A 17,807-nucleotide genomic window follows, 5' to 3' on the forward strand; every position below is an offset into this window, starting at 1 on the left:
CTTAATTTCAAGAACTTCCTAGAGTGGCTGTAGCTGAAGTGACTGTTGTGGATTATAATGACTCCGTGAGCCAAACTGCGCAGCTCTGTTTTCCCCCGCAGGTGTCTCTCGTGCATCTCCTGAAGACCGTCCGGCTGCTGCGTCTTCTGCGTCTCCTGCAGAAGTTGGACCGTTATTCCCAACACAGCACAATTGTCCTGACTCTGCTCATGTCCATGTTTGCCCTTCTTGCACACTGGATGGCGTGTATCTGGTATGTCATTGGAAAAATGGAGAGGGAAGACAACAGCCTTCTGAAGTGGGAAGTTGGTAAGGGCTTACGTTTGTCGCATTTTCCATTTTTAAGTGAAAAAGAGAAGATTGTCTAGAATTTGGAGGAGGTGAAAGATGAGGCTATAAATATATGTCTTCTGACTGTCGATTTGTCTCATCTTTTTTGGGGGGGGTGTGGAGAGGGTCCATGGTACAAGTGATTTCTTTTGAGAAAGTTTTCTGGAACAACCTTGCATTTTTTTTTCAAAGAGAATTGGGTTAAGTTCTCAATGGGTGAACTTTTAAAAATGCCCAGCGCGTCTGTAGAAGTGTTTAGATAAGTAACGTGTGATCTTATCTTGGCATATCCGATGGAGGGCTAGTAACAGTAAATTATGGGGAACGGACCAGTCATTACAATATTTTTAAATCATAAGAAAATGATCACTTGTATTTGAGGTGGCAAGTGAATAATAAAAAGGATATCTCTACTATTTTCTCCTTTAAAAAAAAGAGAGACAGCACTATCATACTGACTTCCACATTTAGTATACTTTGAGAACTTGTGATGATACAGAAGAAAGGATATTTACAAATATAATTTGTAAAGTTTTGTGTCCGCATAATCCATGGGAATTTAAGGGAGTTGTTTCAAGTGTTACATAATTCTGCATAAATGAATCTGAAATGTTCTGCACATGAGCACATTTTTAAACTTATATCAACCACAAGAACTTTCTAAAAAAATGAAAATCCTGAAGGCTATAACCCTCTATCCTAAAATATCTGCATTCTCACAGTCTTTCTTTTTAGAGAATTGTCATAGTACCTTATGTAGGGTATTTTTTCTTCTTAATCTGACATTTAATCAGAGAATATGTTTCTTGGTTAGCTAGAAAATCCTTCACTTATCTTCTCCTCCAAAAATCAATCTTGGACTTTTGAAATAAGCTCGGACCTTTGCCCAGGTATAAAGCCATAGAGATTCTCAAGGGAAAAAATGCTCTAACTTCTTATACCAGCACTTTAATGGCAGAGTGCATTTGGAACATCCCTGGGTGGACTCTTATTCAATGCCACTCTCTCACCATAGGGCATGTACAAAGCCTTAAAGGACATCTTTGGAGAATGAGCTGGGGACCTTAACAAAGCAGGTTCAAGGGAGTGAGTCTCCTGTCTACGTTCTTAGAAATGCTCCTACACATCTCAGTTTTGTCCTTGAGGTACACAAAGAAACTAATGCATCCTGAATTGTTTTATCTTCCTTATCAAAGCACTTTTTCTATGCCTTGATGTAGACCTCCATTCTCAGAAACAAAGTATAGAGAGAAAGAAGACTGTAGAATGAGAGCACAAATATCCTGCATAAAGAGAACATGAAGTGTGTGTGTGTGTGTGTGTGTGTGTGTGTGTGAGAGAGAGAGAGAGAGAGAAAAGGGGATGGAGAAAGAGAAGATTTGATTAAAAGGAGGATCAAAGTCTGGATTGTACTTGGATGAAAACATTTTCTGTCCTTCAGTATCCTTTCCCTCTTTATAACTTTGTTCTCCGGCTTCCTCATCCCGGACCTTAGCATGGTCCTAATGCTCTTCAGTGAATTACAGCATTAGATCTCCTCCCTTTGTTGTGAATCCATGTTAAAGTTCTGATTTGTGGCCAGCCACCTGATTCCTTTTCGGACCTGACCTCATTTCCTTCAGGCCCCAGACCTATACACACATATTAATTTGTAAGGCTTGTCTAGTCTGAGAGTCTCCAGATGGGGAAATTCAGCTTAAGCACGCTGTGAAATTTAGTTAGAGGAGGAAAGCTTTGTGTTTCATTTCCAACATACCAGTCCTGCTGCAGACTGACAATAGCTGATGTTTTTCTTCCCATAAATAGGCAAAGATATTTGTTTTCCAAGAAAAAAGAAGCCAACCCCCTGAACTTCATCTGCATCGGCCCCTACCACGCCTACTCTTGATCCTGGTAATATGGGTCAGTGTCATGTATGGGGGCTTGTAAGCTGGAAGTTAGCTCACAAATAGAGCTAACTATTGGCAAAATAAAATGATGGGAAGAACATCGGGCTGGGGGGCGATGGATCTCTCCTTTCATCATGGCTCCCACACCTGCCAACTGTGAGATTTGCAGTAATTTTGTTCACCTGTATGGGCCTCAGTTTCCTCATCTGCAACATGAGAAAACTCACTATGTAACTTGAAAGGCTCTTTCAGGATCCATGATTTATGATTTTAATGGAAGAATAAACCCAGTTTTGTGAGTTTAATATTGTGTATCTATTTTCTATCATAGCTCAGTACCCATGTTAACCAACAGAAGCAATCAATCATCCGATGTCAACAAATTTGAGGGACGTGTCAGGAAGGACAGCCTATGATCATAGCATGTCAAGGAATTGATATGGTTTACTCAGTTATGATAAAAAAAATAACAGAACATTTATCTTTAGAGAATTAGATTTCCTGTCCAAACACCTCTAGGGATATGGTCAGGAAGGTAGTATGCTAATTTTGTCTGTCAATATTGGGTTTTTAAGCTTGGCTACAAGGACTTTCCCTTCCCCTAAAATTACTTCGATCATTTGTTCATTTGGAACATTCTCCAGCTGAGATTTGGACACAAATTAAATAATTATGACCTTCCCTACCTAATTTTGTAATGAAGCAGCTGAGAGTCTAGGCTAATTTAGTTTTTACTATGTAATTTGTCCACTAATAATATGCTTTACCTTTTCTGGTCCAATTACCTTGAATCAAAAAAATCATCACACACATAAAACTTGATTAGAGAACATATTATTCTTTATGTTCTGACTAACATTAGATGTACAGAACAGATTCATCTCCCCAAGGACTAAAATAGATCTTCCTTTCTCATCATTGTTAATTTCCTTGAAATTATATTTTCCCCTTTTTGTCCTTGACAAGCATGCTATTGTACTTACAACTAGAGAGGGTTCAAATATTTTGCATCTGACCAAACCAAAGTTAACCTTTAAAAAATGTTTCATAATGTCACTTCTCTATAATATATCTACTTTTGTAAGGAAGAATTAATACTCCTAGATTATTGTATCAGAGGCAAGTTATGAACTGATTTGCCTGGTGTTCTATTTTATTTCATATTCTTATGTGTTCCTATATTATATTTTAAGGAATTTGTGATTTGGCTTATTGTTTCATGGAATTTTAAGCCTGGAAGGACCTTAGTCCAGCTCTTTGATTTTATGGTGAGAAATCCAACTCTAGGTTATACAAGCTTTCTGATGGAAGGGGCTTTTGTCACTAGTGTCCACTGCTGCTTCCTCACTGTGATGTACAGTTCCTGGTGCATGGCAAATACGTAAAAAGAAAATTGTTGAATGAATCAGTCTTCAAGGTCTTTTCATTACTAAATGACAATCATGGGACAAGAACCTAGATTCCCTAACTCCCTGTGTACAAGTCCTTCTCATAATTTTGAGCATTATGATATAATAGGGAATGGTTATTTAGCAAATTATTTCCAGCAGGAAGATAGAAAGAACAAATAGGGTGGTAACTTAAGATTTGGCCATTTATTCAAAAAATATTTTTGAGTGCCCACTACATACTTGGTCCTGTGTTAGGCACTGGAGATACCAAAACAAATTATATACTTAAATTAGGAGTTTGGGATTAACATAGACACACTCCTATATATAAAATAGATAAGCAACAAGGACCTACTTATAGCACAGGGAACTCTACTCAATATCTTGTAATAATCTATAAGGGAAAAGAATCTGAAAAAGATTAAATACATATATTTAACTGAATATATATATTTAATATTTAATATAATATTTATTTAATGTATATTTAACTGAATCACTTTGCTGTACACCTGAAACTAACACAATATTGTAAATCAACTATACTTCAATAAAAAAAGAAGAAGAAAATAAGATACTTAATGTCATGGCACTTAAAGTCCAGTAAGAAAAACAGACAAATAATTCAATGGATATATGACAGTGCAGTATGTTCTGTAGCAAGAACCTGCATAGAATGCAGGCAACTAAATCTAACAGGTTATCAGCAGAGGCATTTCCAAGTTGAGCTGAGTTTTAAAGAATGAATAGTCTTGTCTCTACGGATGCTGAGGAACGGGCGTGTGTCACAGCAGGGACAGGACTGTATGAAGCCATTCACTAGAACCAGCATAAAGGGTGAGGGGGGGATGGTAGTGAGGTGATGAGGTTAAAGAGGTAGGTAGTCAGAGTCCAGATCTTTAAAGACAATTCATGCTAAGCTTTAGAGTTTGGGCTTCATCTAATGCTACAGCAAGGCTTAAAATTCTCTCTCGAGCAGCGATCTTTTGAATATAGACCCAAGGACGCAGGGGGAGATGTTTTGCTCTGTTTCTTTTTCAATATCTGTAAAGTGGCCCTAATAATAGTACGTACCTCACTGGGGTCGCCAGTATTAAAGTAGGCAATCTCTGTGAAGCATTTAGCACTGTGCCCGCCACCTAGTAACTGCTCAATAAATAGGAGCTATTGTAACCATCATTACTATTTTATTAAGACAGTTACTTCTAATAAAGAAAGTACTATGACCTGGGACTAGTGATACTTATCATCTTATATGGGAAGAGTATTAAGTAATGGCTTTAAAAGTGTTGCCTTCAAGTATAGTCACAGTGCTCCATAAGTTATTATATACTTTTTTACACATATCTTCAAAATAATATATCTGCCCAAACTTTCTATTCGAGTCAGCCTCTGAAAATAAGTAATGTTCACATAGCCTCATAATTGCACACAAATAGGATATTTTCCCTTCAAAACTAATATAGGGGAGAGGTTCAACATCTACCCTACATGCTTGTTGGGATATAACAAACTTTTATGGAATTTAGACATAGTGCTTCAAGTCTAAGTGTGGCTTTTAAATTTAAATTTTTGTTTTCACTGTGAAGAAATGTTTCAGAACATTTCTATAAGAAGACTTCAATAAATACCTAGCTAAAAATGTGTTAGAAGGCTTTGCATGAGCACAGGGAACTATACTCAATATTTTATAATAATCTATAAGGGAAAAGAATCTGAAAAAGAATATATATATATATATATATATATATATATATGTATATGTTACTGAATATATATATATAGATAGATAGATAGATAGATATAGATATATATAACTGAATCACTTTGCTGTACAACTAAAACTAACACAGCATTATAAGCCAACTACACTTCAATTTAAAATAAGAATAATAAAAAAGAAGACCTTACATGTTTCCTTACATCCCAGTTAAGGTAGGGATATATTATTTTAGTTATTATTTATTAAGTTCAGTTAATGACATTTATAAAGTTCAATTAATGACATTGAATTAGTCCTTAAAGAGCTCCATTAGCATCCTGGAGAGAATATAATGGTTCTGATTTAAGCTAGAAAGATTTGGATTTGAATCTTGCTTCGGGGCTTTACTAGGCATGTGATTTTGGTCAAGGCGACTTCAATGTGTGACTTTTTATACAACAGTCTTAGTTTCCTCATCTGTAAAATGGGTGTGGTAGTATTGATCCTCACAGCGTTTTCTGAGGAATTACAGGTACTCAAGTTGACATGCCTCACATAGTTTCTGGTACATATTATGTTCTTGCACCTGATAACTACCACCATGACCGCCACCTCCACTCTTAATCACTAATTGAGGCCATTTTCAAATTGCAGCCACCTACTTAAACTTACATCAATGAGCTGTATAGAGCTGAAGTAGCAGTGCTGTTCAAATGTAGTGAACAACACAGAAATAGCGTCACAGTTGTAAAAAACAAACTTATGGTTACCAAGGTGGAAAGGGACGGGGAGGGATAAATTGGGAGATTAGGATTGACATACACACACTACTATGTATAAAATAGATAACTAATGAGAACCTACTGTATAGCACAGGGAGCTCTACTCAATACTCTGTAATGACCTATATGGGAATAGAATCTAAAAGAGAGTGGATATATGTATATGTATAACTGATTCACTTTGCTGTACAGCAGAAACTAACACAACATTGTAAATCAACTATAACAAAAAATTAATTTAAAAAAAACAAATCTAGTGAAGAGGTGATATTTCTGTATCAGGGACGATTCTTGATTGCAAGCAAAAACAGAAAAGGAATGCATTAGCAGGACATGCAGACTCGGAAATAGAAGGATGGAGAATAAGACTTGGGAAAATAATGTGAGTCAAGGCAGATCCAGATACCCCAGTGCAAGAAGCACCGTTGCTGACATTTTGCAAAGATGGCCTGGACGTGTTTCTGCCTTCATAGATGCCATGAGCGAATCCTAACCTTCTGTTCATCTCTGATTCACAGTCCCTGAAAGGAGAATCCGATTGGTCACGCTTACATCATACGTTCAGACATGGACTGCTGGGGAAGGAGGGATCCCCCCACCTTACACTTTCATGGTTAGAAGTGGGACCCTGTGTCTCTCCATTACTATACACAAAGGAGAATACCCCCTTCACATAGGTTTTTAGACAGCCCACCCCTCAAAAAAGACAAAAGTCTTCTACAATAACAACTTTACCCTAATACTCAAAAAAAAAAAAACCCAATAACATTTGTAAAAACACTTATTAAAATGCTTCTGTAAATCATCATACCTCTCTCAGACATCAAATGTCAGATGGAATTAGCTGAAAGATGGGGATGCTGTAATTCTTGGTGCATCTTGCTCCCTGTCTGTGCTGCTGTGTCAGCCTAACAGTGGTACTTACCAAGCTGTGCTTCCACAAGCAGACTGCACCATGGTCGGTAGCTCTCTTTTGTAGCTAAAACACTAATTTACATTCTTTCTCGAAGCTATCTTTGTTTCTAAGGCTATAACACACTGAACTTTAAATGATCTGCTTCAAAAGTTAGAGCTGAGAGTGTACTGTAATAGAGGGAAGCTTTTTTTAATCTTTTAGTCCTTTGGCTGGAGTACATTTATCCACTGCAGATGTCTAAATGTGTATCTGCATCACGGAAAAAAAAAAAGTCCAAGAATATCATTTTCAAATTTTCATTGACAATTTTAGTCTTAAATCTCCTGATCCTCATTGGATAAAACATCATAAAAGCTGATTGATTTGAATGGCTCTCTAGTTATTAACTGCTTAGCATTTACAAGCCACATGTAATGGGGAAAAAAATGACCAGGCTTATGATATTGTAAGCTGATTATTTCAATAACTATCAAATTTTCCTCAAGAAGGTAGAATTGTCCAGCACTCTACATTTTCAGGTTCTATGTAAAGGATTATATAAACATTTTTAGATAACCCTGATCTGTAGATTCTCATTCTTGCAAATACATGAAATAAAGAAAGGGGAGAAAAATCCTAAAATGAAGATTTCTAACCATTAAAATGGACCCTAGTGACGGACTCCTGGACTTAATTTTTTTTTTTTGAAGCAGGGTCTTGAACATTAATGTGCACTGAAATTATCTGAGGATTGCATTAAAAAACAGATTCTAATTCAGTAAATCTGAGGTGGAGCCTGAGATCCAGCATTTTTAACCACCTACCCAGTGAAAGGGCTACTGGACCCCATAGCACACTTTGAGTAGCAAAGTTTTAAAAAGCCTTGGGACACTGTGTGAATTTAATACTCCTGTTTATAAAGTCCTAAACCAGCAACAATTGAATTCTTCCTATTTTTCACTTTCCTATGCTTTTCCAATCCCCATCACATCTGTGAACTAGTTCACACGTGAACTAGGAAAAATTTTAATGAGTAGAAAAATAACTTACAAATTTATTTTTTCTTCACATTTTTTGAAAACAATTGGTTTATATCAGATTAATATTTAGCTTACATTTATTAAGCACCACCTACATGCATGGTGCAGTGCTTAATATATTTGTATGCATTTTCTCATCTGATCGTTATTGAAATCCCGTGAGACAGATATTTTCAACCTCACCTTAGAAAAAAGAAACTAAAGCTTGAAAAGTTTGAAATTTCCTGGAAATTTACTTTTTAAATTATGAAATATTTTTAACACAGAAATGTTTAGAATGAGTATAATGTTCACCTTCTAAAAATTATCTTTTTTAACACTTTAACATATTTGCTTTATTTCTTTTTTTAAAATCAATGCAGTATCACAGATGAAGCCAGAGCCCCACGACCCTTCAATTCTGCCTTACTCCCTCCATCTTTCCTCCTTACTATTCTAAAGTTGGTGCATAAAATTTTCTTAGACACTGTTATTACTATACAAATGTATTAGTAAAACAATATATGATATTATTTTCCCTCATTATCTTCCATATAAATCATCACAAATGTAAGAAGTAATAATAATAATAATAACAGGCATACATGGGGCTTTCTCAGTGCCAGACACTGTTCAAGGCATCTTGCTATAATTTTATGAGCCCAATACTGTTATCATTTCTATTTACCGAGGAGAAAGCTGAGACACATAGGTTGTGTGACTTGACCTAGATACACAGATAAAATACACAGGAGCTGGGATTTCTCTCTTCTTTGTACCTTTTTTACATTCTCATTGAACTTTTTTTTTTAAGATCAATCCATCTTAGATATAAACCTTATATATTTATTTTTAACTGTTTAATAGAATTCTATTGTACAATAAGCCAGTTTACTCATCATTTTGGTTCATTTATCCACTCCCCTACTGAGTTGACTGCACCTCTCACTATGGCAAGTACTGGGCAATGAGCAATCAAATACAAGATTCTCTGTGTGCATATGCAAGAATTTCTCTGGGTCAAAGAGCTTGTGCATCTGCAAAATTAATACATATTGCCAAATTCTTCTCTGAACCACTTGTATTCATTAATTATTTAGCTGGTCATATTATATGTGTTCTTTCCCCAGAGCTTCACCAACAATTGTTACCAATGTTTTTAAACTTGTGAAAATCTTGGAGGGTGTTGGGGAGTGGAGGGTGAAAAGTAATGTCTAATTGTTGTTTAAATTTTCATTTCCCTGTGTAAGTAAGGTATAACAAGGTAGAACGTTTTTTTTTTTTTTTTTTTTTTGATGTAGAGAGTCACTCTAATTTCCTCTTTGGTAAATTAGACCCTCTATCTCATTAATTTTCAGTTTCTCTTCTTTCCTAAATAATCCATTTAATGCTATATATTGTTAAGTGTTGAAGTCTTTAAATGCTTTTCAAATTATATGGAACTTGAAATTAACACTTTGTTATTGATTTCTAGTTACATTCATTGCTTGTTACAGAATTTGGTCTCTGTGATGCTGATTCTTCACTGTTTGTTGAAGCTCAATTGTATATATTCTTTATGTGTGAGGATATTATGTGCATACAATTTTTTGGATATAATTTTTAGTTCAAGGTTTATATATGTCCATTAGATCAAGGTTCTGAATTTAATTATACCTATATTATAGATCCCTATTAACTATTTTCTGGCAAACTACATATGGAAGGTTTATTTGGTGCTTTTTCAGACCTCTGTTCATTTTCCATAGTTTTTTGGTTTCCTTTTTATAGTTCCAGTTCCTTGTTTTTTGTCCATTATATCAAGCTTCTGAATTGAATTTAAATATTGTAAAAAACACACTATCTTATTGTATTTCTTCATTTTTATTTTATTAATTCAAGCTCGTTGTGTGCTAATTTTCTGTTCATCCAACTCTTGCAAAAGGTGAACTATTTCCTCTTTTGTACTTTAAAAAAAAGTTTATTGTGAGCTCATCTTCAGTAGGGCTTCTTCCTTGTCAAAATGTGGTGCAGAATGAGGTATGAGAATACCCAGAATTTTGGTTGTTGTTTGCTTGCTTGCTTTTGTCAAGGATACTAGGATTTTCTCCTGCCCTGGGATCAAATTTTTAAAAATTTCTTAGCGCCAAGGGGTCTGTGACTCATGGATGGTACACATTCAGATACCAGTGCATGCAAGGCACAAGCCTAAATTTTTAAAGTTCTCTCAGAAGACCACTTTTTTCAAACTCTAGTTTTCCTTGTCATCCCTGTAAGCTGTTGGGTAAATTATTTCTACCCTTCTCCCTGCATGTATCACACTTAGTATCCCAGTTGTATACAAGATGTCAGTTCCAGCGTTTATAGCATTTAAGTGTTCTCTCCTGTGCACAGATGGCCATGAAATCCAAGCCCACAGTCACTATTACTTCTGACCAACTGCCCATCCCTGTCTCCCCATCAGCATCACCACCATGGTGTCAGCTCACAGGCTTGCGGCTCCTCATTTTTGCATATGTACATTTCACTTCCTCTTTCCGAAGCATCTATATATTTCCAGTGTTTCTATCAGAAAGGCTTGCACATAAACTAAGTTCATAATCTTGCCAGAACCAAAGTTTTCATTTCTGCCAAAAATAACATAACCTAAATTCCAGTGTAATTTTCTATGTTACCTTTGAAATGTAAAAATGGTTGTAATCTAATCCGTAAAAAGCAAATTGAATAAGGGTTAATTACTCAAGACCTTATTCCCACTTGGAATGCCTTTATGGGGGAAAATCATTTAAACTTAAGACCTCAAATCTTCAATTCTTCAGATGGAATTGTTCAGTTACCAGGAAAATAAATTATGCAGCCATCTTAAGAAGACATCATCAAATGTGCTTAATATACAATTATTTCTTTCCAGCTACTATATTAATCAAAATAATTCTTTTGGAATAAGTGACAGTTTAATGTACTGCAGATTATTTACCTAGAAGACTATAGATATAGAGAAAAATAGAGCAGAAAAAGAACTCTTTGAGATTGGTGCATTTAAACCCTACAAAGTTCTCAGTACTTACTATAAAATAAATATTTCTTGAGGCCCTAAGAAGGACAGTGTTATGAGCTGTGAGCAAGACAAGGAATCTTAGAGCTTGACTTCTAGAAGTGTACTTTGTTGTTAGAAATTCAAGAGGTGGACATAAAAATTCGCAAAATTGTTTTTTTATAATATTGGTTCGGCGTAAGTTTGTATAGACAACAACTTCCTCAGTCGTTTAGAAAGAAGTAGAAGTGATTCTAACTGAATCTCTCTGAAGATGGCATTTGAGCTGGTCTTCAAAATGTGAGTACAGCTTTGGAGAGGATGAATCAGAGAACATTTAGGTGGGGACACGGTGTGAATAAAGCCATAGAAGTAGGAAATCTCACAATGTGTTTGAGGAACAGTGAGTGGATGAGATGAATTTGTTTAGTCTAGAAAATTCTTGAACAGCTGGTGTCACAAAATAAAAGGCCTAGAGGAGAAAGGGGCCTAGCATTCATGGCTAAAGTGGAGAAGGCAAGCTCCATCTGAGGAACCAATTATGACCTCAGCCCAGCACCAGTGTAGATGGAGTTTGACCACATCTGATTTTTCCAGAGAATTTGGAACTTGGGATTTGGGGGTAAATCTTGGCTTTGGTGGGTAAAGTATTGGCAAATAATTTAGAACTTGAAAAGCATAGTGTCACCACCAAAATATGTTTCTGGGAGCCTGATCAAGCCCATAGGTCACCAATTTGCCATCTAAGACTCAAAATGAGTAAAAAGAAGGATGTGACCAAAATAATGGGTTGGAGTCTTGACTGATGATGTGCAGATACAATCCTGGAGAAGCCAGAGAAGGTGTGACCTGATTAATATAGTTTTTTACTACAAACTCAAGAGGGTAAAACATAGAAAATACTTTTTTTCATGATATTTGCCAAACTATTTAGTCCAGCTGAACATTCTCGTGAAAAGGGATACGCATGCTATTTTTTAATTTAAAAAAATTACTGAAATATAGTTGATTTAAATGTGTTAATTTCAGGTGTACAGCAAAGTGATTCAGTTATATATATATATATATATATATATATATATATATACTGATCTCATATGACAGTTTTTACGAATGTGAGTTCTAGATTCATTTCACAGCCTGGCTCCTCCGCTTATTACCTAAGTCAGTTTTTTGTTTGTTTTGTTTTCTTTGACTGCACCGCATGGCATCCAGATCTCTCCTGACCAGGGATGGAACCCGTGCCCCGTGCAGGGGAAGCATGGAGTCTTAACCACTGGACTGCCAGAGAAGTCCACCTGTGTCAGTTTTTTTTGTGTTACTTACCTGTCTAAGACACAGTCTCCTCATCTATAAAATAGAGATAGGATTAACTGCTTCATCAGGTGTTATAAGGATTAAATAATATAAAGTGGTTACTAACTCTTCAGTACATGTTAGTTTTACTGCTGCCACTACTACAGTTGCTACTGAAGTAACCATCATCATTGCTATTGCCAATATGTGGTGTTTTACTAAAATCATGACTACAGCAGCTGATTTTGTTCCCAAGAAATTATATGTAACTTTATTTACAGCATTGAAGTCAGTGTCCAAATTGCCTGTGGTCTTTACTGAAAACCTGCTGCCGATGGTCAGGGATGACAGGCTTATTTTTAGCCAACTTTCTAGCCTGAAATGGAATTTTGTCAAGATTGAGTTTTTTTAATGTGATGCAGAGAAGGAGGGCGGTGTTTCTAATTTTATCATCTGCCCATAAAATCATGCTGTAGTGCTAGCTAATTCCATTAATTTTTAAAATATACTGGTTTAGGCTCACAGGTTGCAAAGCTATTCTGTGGCTAAATGGTATATTTTGAGATATGTAGTGACTATTTCTGATCCACTTGAGAGTCACCAACAAAACAATTCCAAAGAGTCAGTCAGCACCTGAGTTGCATTAAGAGTCTGTCATAGTGAACATACATGATTCTGGTCTTCAAATACAGTGTTTTATGTGTTTCATACAAAAATGTTTATTCATAGTAATGCAAATGTATCTGCAAAAATCCAAAAAATAATACTATGTGTAATAGGATTCTAAAGGGTTAGATATTCTTAAATGAATAATCCAGTATTTTTTTGTTGACAGCTGAGGGTATGTGACTCTCTGTGATTTCTCTGTTGAAAACATGCTAGGCAAATGGTGTAAGCAAGTCACGTTATGGCAGTCATTCTTTACAGATATCATGGCTGTACTGTGTGGTGAGAGGGGGAGAGAGAAAGAGAGAAAGAGGTAGAGAGAGAGAGGACAGAAATTCATTGCCACTGCCAAGTTTAAAAATAGATTTGACATTATTTTAAATTAGTGAATCAAATATTTTTCATTCTTTAGAAGGGAAAGATTCCTTCTTTGGATGGCAAGTTTAGTGGAATTACTTTAATAAAATACTCTATTTTCTTTGTCAACAATTACATTCAAAGATATCAGACAATTTAAAACTCTTTATTCGACCAAATACTGAATTGATTTTGATGAATACAAGCTATTTTGATCCTAACATTTTGAACATCCTATGTTAATCCTATGAATGCTCTGTGCTCATTCTCTTGACCCCTAAGGACATTTCCAATAGTGGATACAGACGTTATCATTAGAATGATAACATCATTTCTGATTTCTCATCTGGAGGGCTAGATGAACTTGCTAGAACTTCATCGTACTAATTTAATTGTTAATCAAATTAAACAATTTTCTTCCATTTTCTTTTTATTGTATTGGAATTATTTTTATCAAGTTCTTTTATACATAAACTTTACACCAAAGATTTAATTCATCAATCATTTTTTTTTAAATTCCACATCAGATAGGATGAGTTTTCTTTTGTGACAATATTTCTATCAAGTCCAATCTTCTCAATTTAAGTTTTAAATTGAGAACTATTTTTTTCAAGAAGGTTTTATTCTTCAATCATTTTTTTGATGAATAACAAATTTGACTCTGTACAGTTTTAGCTATTGCAAATTTTGTTATTTATTCATTATTTCTACTATGTCTAATTTTCCCCCAATCAATGTTTGCTATATTCAGTTTTCCTAAGGAATGTTTATTTTCAATCAGGTCATTTTTGTTTTGTTTTGTTTGTTTTGTTTTGGAAACTAACCAATTTCAACTTGCTCTGTTTTAAACATTGTCAACTGTATTTGTCTCATTTCTACTAATCATATTTATTTATTGGATAAAATAATTAAAATTTGTCTTTATTTCTTTGAACAAGGAACAAAGAGCATGAGATAAACCAAATCATGGTATCTAGATGGGGATGGGGGTCAAAGGTCATAGCAATCAAAACACTGGGTCAAAATGTCCTCCTTCAAATTAGTCAACACTGCAGTGGAATCAATCAGGAAACAAATGGTTTTGCTAAGTGATAATGAAGCCTTTGAGATATTCAATATATTTTATTCTCTGTCTACATTTATGTATCACTTTATTTTGAACACTCAAATGTCTCCACTGGCATATGTCCATTTTTAGTTATATCCATGATAGATGATGAAAATTAGCTGTCAACTCATCTTCGAATTTAGAAAGCTAACTTATTTTTGAATAATATAGTTATTTGCAAAAAAGTGATAGACTACAGAAGAAATAAAAAGGAACCAACATTTTAAGCAGGTAATCACACTCCAGGCACCATGCCAGATGTTTTGCAAAATTATCTTCTTCAGTCATCACAACAGACACGGAGACATTTTTATTTCCATTTTTTAGTTGAAGAAGCTAGAACTTAGAAGGCTAGCTCACCTGAAGTCACATTATTAAGTAATGATGGGGCTGCAGTCCAAGCCATTCTGCAAACCCAAAGCCTGTTTTATATACATGGCAAGAGTATCTATTCTGTGGTCTCTATGATTTAGAAAGATACGCTTTTTCACTTAACAAACAGGTACTGAGTACATATTAGGTGCCACACCTTGAATTCCAAGTTAAGTTTAGGAATTAGGTGTGTAAGAGAGACCATAATCCCTACTCTCACAAAGATGCCAGTCTAGTGGGAGGTACAGCAGATAATCAATGTAGTTAAAGTGCAGTGAGCCAGTGGGGGGATAGCAGAGAGCTAAGGAATTGATCTGTTTCAGCAATGGAAATGAAAAATTGATTACTTGGATTACTGAAAAGTGAGACAAGATAAAAATACCCCTAAATGAAATCACTGCAGGTGAGACAATTTGGAATATCCTGAAAGATCCTTTAAGATGTTTATAAGTTGCATCATAGTGATGATGATTCATAATGATTACAAATAATTATCTAGATACCAGCATAAGAGTTCAATGTCATCAAACTGAAATCTTCAGTATGAGCCTCTCAGAAGACTGAAAAGTGTCTGTCATGCTTCTACATTTGTTGGACTTTGTAGCCAGACTAAATGACCCTCAGATGAATCCCAAAAGGTTTCTCCAGCAGTTTCTCAAAGCCTCAGTATGATTTGGTTTATCATTTCTTTACAAATTATTTCTAAAATTAAAAATGGGCATTATCTTTTTCCATTATGAGATTCTCAAAACAAAGTTGAACAAATTCCCCTTGACTCTATGAAGAATTAAACTAAATCCACCCCCCGCTATTTGTGATTTCTCTGTTACAGACACACACGTGCGTGCGCATACACACACATATAGAGGGAGAATGATTTGACAATTTTTCCTGTTAATTTATCCAAAGGTTTAACATTATTGCCAGGAAGTATCAAGTATCAAGGATCATCGAATATGTGCCTTGATATCACAGTTTAAACCCAACTTTTCTTTTAGTGGTTGATTTTTGATACCTTGAAAGAAAAGGAAAATATTTAAGTTTGGAAACGTGTATGTTAGACATACTTTAAATGACTTTCTATCCCACACTTTTCACTTTAGCCAAATTGCATGATTTCCCTTTCCCCATACATGCATTTTATTATCCTGGCCTAGTGCCTTTATTCATGTGCGTTGAGCTTCCCAAGATGTACGTTACTCCATCTCTGTTATTCCAAATCTTACTCATTCTTACAGTACAACTTAAATACTCCTCCCCTCCTTTAAACCCTTTCTGATTGCTCTAGCAAGGAGTACTTAGTTTGGTCCACCTTATACTTGTATTAGAGTTTCCCCAATAGACTGCCCCGTAATGAAGACCTAATCTCCCTTATCTTTATATAATACACAGCATCTCAAGCATTATATGTGGTCACTAACTATTTGCTAATTGAGTGAATTAGTTAATTAACTAATTAGAAGCTATTTAGAGACTATGAGACAGGTAGAAACAATGAAGGTAAAATTTTAGTCTCCTGGTTCAAGAAAAGCCTCTCTTCAGGAGTGGTGGAGGTTAAAGCAAAGGGAACTGATCTGAATGGTGACCTGGCTGGGAACAGAGCACTCAGAAATCAGGAAGTGTTATCATGCTGACCCCCCAAAATTGACTGTGTTTAATTCTGAGACAAAGATAGACTTTGACAATCTGCAGGATGTTCAGAAAACAGAAACCATGCACAGCAAGTTGTGTCATGTGACCTTGAAAATGATGACCTCATAGAGTGGGTGGAGTTGTATCTGAGGCAATGACAACTGTATTTCTGAACATTTCTTGCATAGTATGGAAGAAGAGAGTAGAAATAGGGCTGATGGGTGGAGAAGCAGGGAGGCAGATTGGACTGGGCACCCAGCTTAGAGCCAGGGCTGCTACTACGGGATAAGTCATGTGTTCTTTGGATCCTCAGTTCTTGTTGGAACTAGGAGCCCAATCCTGTCCTCCACCAAGGCCTGGGCTCACCAGGGCCCTGAGTGCTGAGCTGCCTCTGAAAGGCCCTGTGGCCACTCCCTCTGCCCTGCCAGGTTAAGCTGATGCTGCTTCCAGCCACTTTTCCCCAAGATGATCCTGGACTTCCCTGTGCTCATCATGGCTGTGCTTCTTTTATTTTCTTATTTTTATTTTTTGCAGTACACGGGCCTCTCACTGTTGTGGCCTCTCCCCTTGCAGAGCACAGGCTCCGGACGTGCAGGCTCAGCGGCCATGGCTCACGGGCCCAGCCGCTCCGCAGCATGTGGGATCCTCCCGGACCGGGGCACGAACCCGTGTCCGCTGCATTGGCAGGTGGACTCTCAACCACTGCGCCAGCATGGAAGTCCATGGCTGTGCTTCTTATCACCTCTGCTATATACCCAATGAAAGTACAAACACATTGTTTTCCAAATTGTTCAGGCAAGACAGGCAAATAGATAAACAAACTGTATACTGTGCTTTGGTTACAATGTGAGTTAAATCAGTTTTGTGTGCAAGGCTGGAGACTAAACCATCTTTTGCACTTGTTTCCATTGTTTCAAAACCATTACAAAGGCATGATGGTTGTCAGATGTTGGATTTGTAAAGAGAGGGTTGGTGTCTGTAAGTGAAAGTAAATGTCAAGCACCAGTTAAGTGGAATGGTTAAAGCGTCATTCAAGATGCTTAGTTTATCCAATATTTTCAATCAGGTCCAAGAAATTACATAAGAAAGTGGGTTCTCGTAAGAAAAACTAAAGCTGTGTGGTCTTTAATTTCTCCACAGTGTAGGTCTGACCTATATAAAGTCTCTTGCAAAGTCCTCACGAGGGTAACCAAAGAGTTCTATTCCTGGAAAATGAAGCATTGGGAAGTTGCTCAGAGTTCAGTTTGTGGTTCCAAAAAGCTCTTTTAATACCCAAGCCTTTGCATACGCAGACCATGAACTCATCCATTCCCGCCAGCCACCTTTGGAATAATAGCTCGGGCTTCTGGGGGTGG

The 17,807-nt window shown here is 36.2% G+C and overlaps 1 protein-coding gene across 1 annotated transcript in view; it reads left to right on the top strand.

The window, feature by feature from the left end:
- The window catches only part of KCNH8 (potassium voltage-gated channel subfamily H member 8), a 348,245-nt gene that overhangs the window by 238,732 nt on the left and 91,706 nt on the right, over positions 1-17,807 (top strand). The window contains exon 7 of the mRNA XM_060100168.1: positions 102-309. Within this exon, the coding sequence (XP_059956151.1) occupies positions 102-309 (208 nt within the window). The remainder of the gene's footprint in view (positions 1-101; positions 310-17,807) is intronic.

This window comes from Mesoplodon densirostris, chromosome 5, assembly GCF_025265405.1.
Source record: "Mesoplodon densirostris isolate mMesDen1 chromosome 5, mMesDen1 primary haplotype, whole genome shotgun sequence".
Lineage (NCBI taxonomy): Eukaryota > Metazoa > Chordata > Mammalia > Artiodactyla > Ziphiidae > Mesoplodon > Mesoplodon densirostris.